General features: G+C 26.8%; 1 protein-coding gene across 2 annotated transcripts; it reads left to right on the forward strand.

Moving 5' to 3' along the window:
• The first annotated feature begins 3,660 nt into the window (after window positions 1-3,660).
• On the forward strand, window positions 3,661-5,467 carry LOC107634242 (CASP-like protein 1C1). 2 transcript variants are annotated; one of them, XM_016337795.3, is made up of 4 exons: window positions 3,661-3,801; window positions 3,986-4,179; window positions 4,278-4,380; window positions 4,939-5,467. In XM_016337795.3, exons 2-4 carry the CDS (start codon window positions 4,016-4,018, stop codon window positions 5,170-5,172), a joined length of 501 nt encoding a protein of 166 aa, XP_016193281.1. In that variant the 5' UTR covers window positions 3,661-3,801; window positions 3,986-4,015; the 3' UTR covers window positions 5,173-5,467. The 2 variants fall into 2 exon arrangements, with proteins under 2 accessions (XP_016193281.1, XP_016193282.1); XM_016337796.3 differs by lacking the exon at window positions 3,661-3,801 and having other exon boundaries at window positions 3,860-4,179.
• The last annotated feature ends 5,895 nt before the right edge of the window (window positions 5,468-11,362 follow it).

The raw sequence follows: 11,362 nt of genomic DNA on the forward strand, positions 1-11,362 counted from the left end.
TAAATGTTCAGTTGACTTCCTATTATTTTTTTTCTTTATGAAACTCTGCATGGTATTTGAAATATGAATTTCAGTACCAGAATCAATCCACTAAATGTCATAGCATATTTCAACAAAATTAGATTCAAACACATTGAAGGAATAAGATCACAAAGGTTAGTACCTTTTTTCTCAAGCCAATCCTTAAACTTTGGGTGCTCCTTCTTCATGTGTCATTTCTTTTTGTAAAAAAAAAAAAAACAGTGCGCCTTCTTTCTTCATAGGATGGAATGCAATACTCTTTTCTTTTATCTTATGAGCTTGTTTTTTACCATCTTCATTTGTCACTAACAATGCACTTTCACCAAATTTCTGAACTAGCCTTTCTTCCTCTTGCATACCAGTAATTCATTAATAGATCACTTTTTCTTATGTATGTTATAAGAAATTTTAAATGGCCCGTACTGGACCGGAAGAGAATTTATAATAAGATGCACTAGAAATAAGCCATAGATCTCAACCTCTAAAGCTTTCAATTGTGTTGCTATGTTCCTTAATCTCATGATGTGCTCATACACATTTCTTATACTAGTAATAAGCCTTATGAATGACAATTGTGCCATTAGAGTACTTGCAAGTGCCTTATTAAAAAACTCAAATTGTTCATCAATAGCTTTCATGTATTTCTTGACATCCTCACAATCAAGAATTGAACCATGAATACTAGTTGAGATATGAGACTTAATGAAACATTATATTTAAACGGTTGGATTTCTTCCACCATTCGTATAATGCTACCTCGGTCCAAGTACTAGCATTAGTACGAATAGCATAGTCAAATTCTACACACCATAAGTAAAAAAAAAAAAATCTTATATTTTCACTCCTTATAGTTGTCACCATTTAACAAATAAATTTCAGATACAATTTTAGATATATTTATTGTTTTAAATAATAAATCGTGCTAACATTACTCAACTTTAAATAGACACATCGAAATCCATAATATATGATAATACATGCCAATGCAAGTTATATTAAAAATTTAAAATAAATATGAATTATAATGTTATTAAAATCTATCGGTGAACAAAAACTTTAACACATATAATATTTATTATATCAACTAAAGTATCGAAATTAAAAAACAAGATACTACTTTTCAATACATATGGTCTAATTAAGAAATAAAATATTTTTTATTTTAATTTAATTATATGTGAATAACATAATAAATTTGTAGGGGTAAATTTACTGTATTATTCACAATAATTATAAATATATCTATTAATTTTTATATAATTTTTTTAAATATAATTATTATCAAGTATGTTGTGGCTATTACTCAATAAATTATATATTAGTCACAATATAATACATAGCAGAACAATTGATATTACATGCAAATATAATCATTATCATCACATAAATAAATTCAATGACAAATAACATAACAAAATAAAAAATGGTCCAATATATAGTTAAATGTTTTAGTAATATTTGGAGGATCCAAATTTAAATCTCACACAAAACAAGGTTTGTATTTTGTTTTTTATAACAAATTTGAATTTTGAAACCCAACAACTCAACCTGAAAAAAAAGCAATAATTAGACCAAGTATTTAATATTATATAACAAAAAATCATCCATTGAAATCTTTCGTTCTTTTCTCTTCTATGTCTTTCTTTTTTTTTTTTTTATTTAAGAATGAAAAACTTTTAAAAATTTTGCAAAATTGTGCTAATGTGAAGAATAACTATTACACAACTTGAGAACATTTTTTAAGGAGTATTATCCATTATTCTTTTTTCTTATGGTGTGTAATTTTAATTTTAGTGGTTTTTTATTTTATAAATAGATAAAAGTTATTTCTAATTCCAAAATTCATACTATACATTTTTTAAAAACAATTTGATCAAAATAATTGCACAATAACTAAATTTAAAAATGGTAATGCAGAGATAATTAAAGATTCAAATTATACATTTTGGCAACGTTTTATTTATGTTTTTCTTGAGATAAAGATAAAGACATTAAAGATATATATATATATATTGTATTTGGTAAAATGTTAAATAAGACACAATAAAATTAGAAAAATTTATATTTTATTAAAATTAATAAAGATAAAAATATAAAAAATTGATAAAGGATAAAAATGTAAAAAATTGATAAAGAATAAAAATATAAAAATTAATTGTATAAAATATAAGAGATAAAAGTGTAAAAAATTATATCCAATTGATTATGTCTATCTGTATCAACATTTTGGAAAAATAATAAATATATATATTTTGTGCGTATTTGTGTACTTACGAGTTCACTCAAAATTTGTGTCTCAAATCTCAACAAACAAACAATAGATATGTACTAGTATGTCCATGTCTCTGTGTCTGTCTTTGAAATTAAATGTTACTTTTATGAACGGTAGTATTCTCTGCGTCATCAGAGAACTAAGAGCATCTCCAATGGTGAGTTCCTCTTTCACTTTGTTCTGACATATAGGAACTCTAACCATTGGAGAGGAGAAGAAATGAGTTCCAACACAAGGATCAAGGCAAGGGAGTCCCTCTAAACAGGGACTCAAATTAACCAATAATAACTTGCTATTTGGCAAGTTATTATAAAAAAATAATAAAATCTGAAATAATTAAATAATTATATTAAATAATTAAATTAGTAATAATTATAATAAAAATTATATTAAATAATTATATTTTTATTTAATTAAAAATTTATATTAATTATTTAAATAATAATTAATTAAATAATTAATTAGATTAAATAATTAAATTTTTATTTAATTAATGATTTATATTAATTATTTATATTATAATTAATATTGAATATTATTTATATTATTATATTAAATTATAATTAATTAAATTTACTTACATTAAAAAATAAATTTAATTTTTATACTATATAAAATAATTTTTAGCTGAGTTGGTTATTTTTATTTTTAAAATTTAAAATGCTAATGATATTATTAAAATTAGTAGTTGTAAACACAAAACTATAAATTAGTATAATTTCGAATTATATATTGTGTATTATTATTATATATGAATTTATTTAATATTAATATCTTTTAATAATGAATTATTTTTAAATTTATAAATTTAAATAATATTATTGAAAAAATTTAATTATATTAATTTTAAATATTTTAATTAATTAATTAAGTGGGACCACAATAGGGACTAAAGTTAGTTCTTCCTAATGGAGAAGAGAGAGATGCTTTGAGTTCCCATTTACTGTTTATGACGCAAAAGCTGATGTGGAGTTACTTTTTATGATAGATGGGCTATAAACAGGAACTGGAATGAGTTCCCTACTGATGGTCTAAGAGCAACTCCAATACTAAAAAATAGAGTTTTAATTCTAACATTTTATTCACTGCAATCGTTCCAAATCATGTCACGAGAAGCTCGAATAATGAATACCACAAATCTTTTCTTGCTTTCTAAGCTGAACCAATTGAAAGGGAAAAACAAAACATGCACAGAAGATAAAAGACACGAGAAGAAAATTCAAATGCTCTTTCATTTTGCTTAGGTTGCAAAACTTGTAATCCAATTTTTTCCTAGTATCCAATTGTCTATAAATAAAACACCTAGCGACAAGTTAAATAAAACCGAAAATGACTTGCAACTAATCTATGTTTTCTATATTAGCATGACCTTGATTTACCTATAGAATCTAAGGTTAGTTAATTAATAAAATGAAAATGGAATTGTTTACATTACCTCATAGAAGGAGCCACAGCAGCAAAAGAAGAAAAAGAACATAACAAGTTGGTGGCATAGAAGCCATAGACAGGTAAAAGCTTCACCTAACATCACACATTCATATAAGTACGAATTTTTGGTGCACTATCCCTGACTTTCCTTCCTAACTCTAATCATGGTCCCGATATTTCTTTTTTTGTATACCTCAGCATGCTAAAAATTCAAATTACTTTGCTTTCTATTAAATATTTCACCCTTTCCATTGACCCTTATAGGATTCATTTTGCACCAATTTTTGGTTCACCATGGAATCCATTACCAAGGCAAGGAAAATCTGCCACCTTCTGTTAAGGTTCTTGGCCTTTGGGGCAACCCTTTCAGCAGTTATTGTCATGGCTACTAGCCATGAGAAAGCTAGTGTCTTAGTATTTCAATTTGAAGCAAAATACACTAATACCCCTGCTTTCAAGTGAGTTTCTTCCTTTGCTTTTGTTCATAAATTTATTATACTCCTTTCCGTCCATTTTCTTACCTCCTATTCGAACTGACCAAACAATTTTCTCCTAGGTACTTTGTGATTGGAAACTCTCTAGTCACAGTTTATGGATTTTTAGTCCTCTTTCTTCCTCCGGAAAGCTTTCTTTGGCGACTCGCGGTAGCGACCGATCTGGTGAATGTTCTAAAAGCTCCTCCTTACTTAAGCAATAGCAACACATAATTAGGCTCATCACAAAGAGCTTCTCAATTCCATTGTCAAGTACATAACACTGAATTTTAGGCTATCTTGCGAAATGGTTTAAAAGATGGCATAGTATATAATTACAAAAGTGTTACTCTCTTTGTATTTCTCTCATCCTGTTAATTTTTTAAGTATTTTTGAACAATCATGTTAAAATATACAAAAAAATTAGTCACTAAATCAGTCATCAGTAAAAAAATATAGATTAAACAACACATTTATTTATATACAAATCTGTTGTAGCTGATTTTTTATGGTCATATAGTATATTTTATTCTCGAATCAAGATATACAGACATATTCTCTTTTATCCAAATATATACTAAAAGGTAATATTATACATAGGAAATAGATGGCATATATATAAACCATATAGTACTTTGCAATAATTATGATACATCACTAAGCTAATGTTGAGAATATCATAAAGACTATTTATGCATGAGAGAAGACAGGCACTACATTAATTGAGTTGATTTCTATGAGCAGGTGTTCACCATGTTACTTGTGTCAAGCATATCTGCAGCATTGGCCATAGCTCAAGTTGGAAAGAAGGGAAACAGCCATGCAGCTTGGCTACCAATATGCAACTCAGTCCCCAAATTTTGCAATCAAGTTACAGGAGCTTTAGTGGCTGGTGCCATAGCAGTGATCATATACATGATTCTTCTTTTGAATTCCATTCATAGAGTATTGGATCCCCTTATCTTGAGAAAATGCTGAGATGGATTATTATAGTGCAAAGAAATATTAATAGGGTGCTCCTTGGAACATAAGGCATAGTTATAGTCTTCTAGAAGAGTGGAATCATAAGTTGATGAATCAACAGTGTCAATTGTGTTTCTAATAAGTGTATTTTAATTTTCATAGAGGTGAGACTTTGGATACTTTTTTGGGGGAGTATTTGACTGTATGTGTTATATTTACTATACATTTGCAAGTTTACTGGTTTGTTTTTGGGCAACTATTCCAATGAAGATATCAAAAATATTTTTTTATTATAATTTTTGTTTAAAAATGTAATTTATTTATTTGGTCAATTTTAAATAAAAGTAATATTTTTATAACATATAAAAATTAAATCCTACAATTTATCATCCAATAATCAAAATAAAATATTTTCACATAATGACAATGATAAAATCTTTATTGAAGTACCCACTTTATTTTTTATCTACATAAATTTTAGAAGATAAGTAATGTTTGTTTAACAATCAATTAATATATTAAATTTTTTATATTTTGTCAATTTTTGCACACACATATGCACATATGTATCAGCGTAACTTGTAACTATATTATGTAAAATCTACATATCCTATATCATTATTATAAAAGATGATTGCAGTTAGTTGAATTCATGATATATCCATCATTAACCACATGATGCCATGCAGTGATTTATACCTACATAGAGATTAGCTAATTGTCTCAACTCTCATGTTTAGTTATGCTTAGAGTTTTTTTTTTTTTTTAGAAGATGTTTAACATATGTTTTTTTATGATAACTTCTCCCTTCATTTCTTCTTTCTTTTAATTTGGCAGATGAAAAATCACAAAAACAGTTTGAAATTCAAATTTTTTTTTTTAATTTAATTTTACCTAATTTTTTGGTTCTCTCAATCTTGTTCTCTTTCTTTGTTAAAGTTTAATATTGAAAAAGGAAGAAGATGGAGAATATACAGTCCATGAACACACTAAGACTCCAACATTTGGCGAGTCATCGTGTCAAGGCAACGACAATAGTGGTGGTGATGGTAGGGGTTATGGCAGTGGATGAGGTGGCAACTACTATTGTGGGGGAGGAGGCTAAGCGGTGGTCTAGACTCTAGATAGACTCTGTAGAACTGATGATGACAGATAGAGTGGTATTATCAAAACTAATGTATTGATTTATTTTTTTATTATATAAAAATAATAAAGATTGAATTAATTGAGATGATAATTAATTTATAATTTAGGGTAAAAAACGTATATGAGCCAAGGGGAGTTCAAAATTACCTAAATCCGCCAAACAAAATTCTGATACATCATTCTACCAAAGAATAAATTAATGTAATTCGAATCAATACAATTCGAATTAGATTTGTATGTAATTCGAATTACTTGAAAGCATTGACAACACGTAATTCGAATCAATATGTCACGAATTATAAACTTAGAGTTCGAATTATATCAATTCGAATTAGTAGGGAGACGTGCTTTGAAGGGAGTTCGAATCAAGTTGATTCGAATTACTCCCTTTTCGTAACAAATTCTAATAAATTTTTTTAATGAATTTATTTAAATTATAGTATAAAAAATATTTTATTCTATGCAAAATAATTTTAAAAAAATAGCTTAAAAAATATTTTTTAAATTATTTTGCATACAATAAACTATTTTTTGTAGTATAATTTAAATAAATTTATTAAAAAATATTCATGAGCTATCAAGAATGGGCAGAAGAGTATTATATAAAGTTCGAATTGTTCACCGTATAATTTGAATAAGGCTTAGTTTGGTAAAACTTTTACTTTTTAAGAGTAGCTTATGAAAGCTGTCTTTTAAAAGACGAATTTTTAAAAGCTACAGCACTTGCGTTTGGTAAAATCACATTAAAAATAGTTTTTAATAAGCACAAGTACTATAATTGTATTTGGTAAAACAACTTTTAAAAATTAAAAAAATATAATAAACATATTTATAACGAAGAATAATATTTTTTTTCAAATTTTAGAGACCAATAATTTAAATATTTATTCGATTTACTCTTTATATTAATATAAATAGAGTTATCATTAGTCAATAATAAAACTTGTACTGATACGTCTATTACCCATTTATATATATTGACTCACTTATACAATTCACAAAAAATGAGACACATATCTCAAGTAAAATTATATGAAGATTGTGTTAGAATTTGTGAAGGTTAGGTTGAGAAATTAGAAATATATGAGGATTCCAATGGCAATATAATGATAGAAAATATGTGTGGAAAAATAAATAAAATATATTTTTAATTGTTTTGTATGGAATAAAATATTTTTTTTAATTTCTAAATACAATATTTAAACCCTAATAAATATTTTTAATAAATTTTGTTAATAAATTTATTTAAATTATACTACAAAAATTATTTTATTCTATGCAAAACGATTTAAAAAAAAAATGGCTTAAAAAATGTTAGGAGTACTATAAAAATTTGTAATGTTCTAATGACTTAGGTACTCAAATTTTAAATAAAGTACTCTACATAGTCAATAATAATTTAGAAATTAAAAAAAATATTTTATTCCATACAAAACAATTAAAAATATATTTTATTTATTTTTCCACACATATTTTCTATCATTATATTGCCATTGGAATCCTCATATATTTCTAATTTCTCAACCTAACCTTCACAAATTCTAACACAATCTTCATATAATTTTACTTGAGATATGTGTCTCATTTTTTGTGAATTGTATAAGTGAGTCAATATATATAAATGGGTAATAGACGTATCAGTACAAGTTTTATTATTGACTAATGATAACTCTATTTATATTAATATAAAGAGTAAATCGAATAAATATTTAAATTATTGGTCTCTAAAATTTGAAAAAAAATATTATTCTTCGTTATAAATATGTTTATTATATTTTTTTAATTTTTAAAAGTTGTTTTACCAAACATAATTATAGTACTTGTGCTTATTAAAAACTATTTTTAATGTGATTTTACCAAACGCAAGTGCTGTACCTTTTAAAAAGTCGTCTTTTAAAAGACAACTTTCATAAGCTACTCTTAAAAAGTAAAAGCTTTACCAAACTAAGCCTTATTCAAATTATACGGTGAACAATTCGAACTTTATACAATACTCTTCTGCCCATTCTTGATAGCTCATGAATATCTTTTAATAAATTTATTTAAATTATACTAAAAAAAATATTTTATTGTATGCAAAATAATTTAAAAAATATTTTTTAAGCTATTTTTTTAAAATTATTTTGCATAGAATAAAATATTTTTTGTACTATAATTTAAATAAATTCATTAAAAAAATTTATTAGAATTTGTTACGAAAAGGGAGTAATTCGAATCAACTTGATTCGAACTCCCTTCAAAGCACGTCTCCCTACTAATTCGAATTGATATAATTCGAACTCTAAGTTTATAATTCGTGACATATTGATTCGAATTACGTGTTGTCAATGCTTTCAAGTAATTCGAATTATATCAATTCGAATTACATACAAATCTAATTCGAATTGTATTGATTCGAATTACATTCATTTGTTCTTTGGTAGAATGATGTATCGGAATTTTATTTGGCGGATTTAGGTAATTTTGAACTCCCCTTGACTCATATACGTTTTTTACCCTATAATTTATATAAATTAAAATTATAAAATTTATAAAATGTCTTGAGAATTTTAAAAATAACCATTTTTTTTGTAAATTATATATAATATATAGTATTTTAAAAAAGAAAGTTAGACACTAAATTATTTTTGTATCTTTTTTATATAATAAGAAGAGAGATAAATATAGAAAATAGGAATGACAAGGTGTTTTGTCGATTTTTAACAAATCAATGGTAGTTCGATTTTAATGGTTTGGAGCGAAACTTACTTCTCTTTTGTGGGTACCAGTTTTATTTGCATCAAAATCTATGCCTTTGACAGTGACAAAGAAAAAAGAATTAAGTTTTGCAGAAATTCAAAATAAACAATAAAACTTAAATGGTTTGAATAAAAGGAAAATCAAATTACAAAAAGAAAAAGTGTTTGGAAAAATAAATGGTAAATTAAAAGATAAAGACAAAAAAGGGTAAAAGTTGCTAAATTTAAAGAAAAAGAAAGAACATTACAAGAAAGATAAATTGCATGGAAAAAAAAGTTGCAGAGAATTTAAATAAAAAGTAAAGACATGGAAGGAACCCTTCAAAAAAAGACTCTTGATTGACTCAGAAAGTTGCTGGGGATGTGAGTGGGTGTGAGTGTTTCTTTTCCAACCCTTTCTTCGTTTGCGTCTTGTCAATTTATAGGCCAATCCGTCCAATTATTTGCTGATACGTCATTCTGGCAGTTAGCTTTGCTAAATAACTGTTTGCGCACCTTAGAGATTGAAACTTTGTCTTCGATTCAGTTTTCTAACCACCATCGACACTATTTTCCACGTGCATCAATCTATTCCCACTCTTTGTATAATGTGAATAACTGTCATCAATTATATTCACTTATCACTCATCTCCGATAAGACTTATCTATATTCTTCGAAAAGTACTTATCCCACCTTAACCTCGATGTCTCAAGACCTGCTGACCTCTTCTTCGACATAGTTGACCTCCGTCGAGTCTGTCTCTTGATTTCCACACTTGAATCAATCTACTAATAGAGTACCTAACGGCTCCAATCCAAAATTAATTGTAACATGTATTTGGAGGTTGATCGAAATATTATTTTGGCACTTCGGCAATGATCAAAGTATAAACTTGTCGAACATTGACTTGTCAAAGAATTCAATAACATCTTTATCGAAAAATATTCATTTTCGATATAACAAATGCCCCCTAAATATTTATTTTTTCGACTAGAAGGAAGAAAATATAAATACTTACTATTATTCAATATTTTTTACGACGGTATCTGCCATTTTTTCATCTTCTTCCTCAAAATATTCCTCATCAACATAGTTGAATCCAGTTTTAGAAATGGAATTTTAACTGCTTTGCCCCGAGAAAGACAATTCGATTTAAAGGAGAAGATTTTGCCCCTCAACGAGAGGTAAAAAGAACACCAGTATTAACTCGATCCAATTGTCGACCACCTCGGTTACCACCAATTCGATCTCAAAAAGATGGTATTTCTATCACAGCTTCGACCAAAATAACTGCATCGCTTGTTGCTGTTGATATTCTCTCATTTTCTCCATCACTAAACTCTTGCCAATTCTTAATCCATCCAACCTCGATAGCTCTTCTTTGTCGAAACTGATTTTCAATGGCTTGATCAATTTGAAACTGGCCCCAAATAATTATTTGATCAATTTCATAAATTGTACAAATTTTCACAAATATTTTCATGTAGTGCATGACAAAATATTATGAAGCATCATGTCATTCTTGAAGAGTCAAGGATAATAATTTTTTTTCAATTTATCGAAGAAAAATTATCTTCGACATAAGAAATGCCCCCAAGTATTTGTTTTCGACCTCTTGAGGCAAAGTGGCTATTTGTCGAACTATTGGATCTTCGACATTTTGTTGAATATTTTTAGTCGTATTCATTTTCGATATCTCATCGAATTTGTTTATGACAATATATTACCCAAATCATGGTAATTTTTCTTTTCCTTCTCGGATCATTGTGGTCAGAGAGTTGTCATATTTGGTGATTCAAAAATATCATCATCAAGAAATTTTTTTTCCAAATTTCCAACTTCACAATTTTCAAAGTGAACCGAGAAGATTTTTCTTATCTGAAATTTGATCAACTTTATAGAGTTTCAAAGTTGAATAAAGATTTTTTCTCTTTTTCACAGTTATATCTAACAACTGCCCAATAGCTACTTCTCAAGAACTTCTTTTAACAGATATACTTGTACATATCTTAATAGAGTACGCAACTCCTTCCAAAATGTTCCAATATGCACCTGTAACTTGATAAAGTTCGAATTTGTCGAACATTGGCTTGTCGAAGAATTCAACAATAACTTGTCGAAAATATTATTTTTGATGATTTTTTTTTGCTAGATGGATAAAAGCAAAAATACTTATCATCATTGAATATTGTTTTCGACAAACTCATATTCAACAATTTCTCTTTCCTTCTTCTTTTCTTCTTTTATTTTTTCAACTTGTCGAACTCTCTCAGCCAAATAGGCTAAATCAGAAATATACATATTGAGTAATTTTCGACGCATATACAAGCCAAGATCTTTG

The sequence above is a fragment of the Arachis ipaensis genome, chromosome B3, assembly GCF_059453495.1.
Source record: "Arachis ipaensis isolate K30076 ecotype BB chromosome B3, ASM5945349v1, whole genome shotgun sequence".
Taxonomy (NCBI): domain Eukaryota; kingdom Viridiplantae; phylum Streptophyta; class Magnoliopsida; order Fabales; family Fabaceae; genus Arachis; species Arachis ipaensis.

What these genes read in the sequence shown, in the direction of transcription:
- LOC107634242 (XM_016337795.3), top strand. Translation starts at nt 4,016, where the DNA reads ATGGAATCCATTACCAAGGCAAGGAAAATCTGCCACCTTCTGTTAAGG. An exon ending in ACTAATACCCCTGCTTTCAA is followed by an intron (nt 4,180 to 4,277) that starts GTGAGTTTCTTC and finishes ATTTTCTCCTAG; the next exon opens with GTACTTTGTGATTGGAAACT. An exon ending in TCGCGGTAGCGACCGATCTG is followed by an intron (nt 4,381 to 4,938) that starts GTGAATGTTCTA and finishes TTCTATGAGCAG; the next exon opens with GTGTTCACCATGTTACTTGT.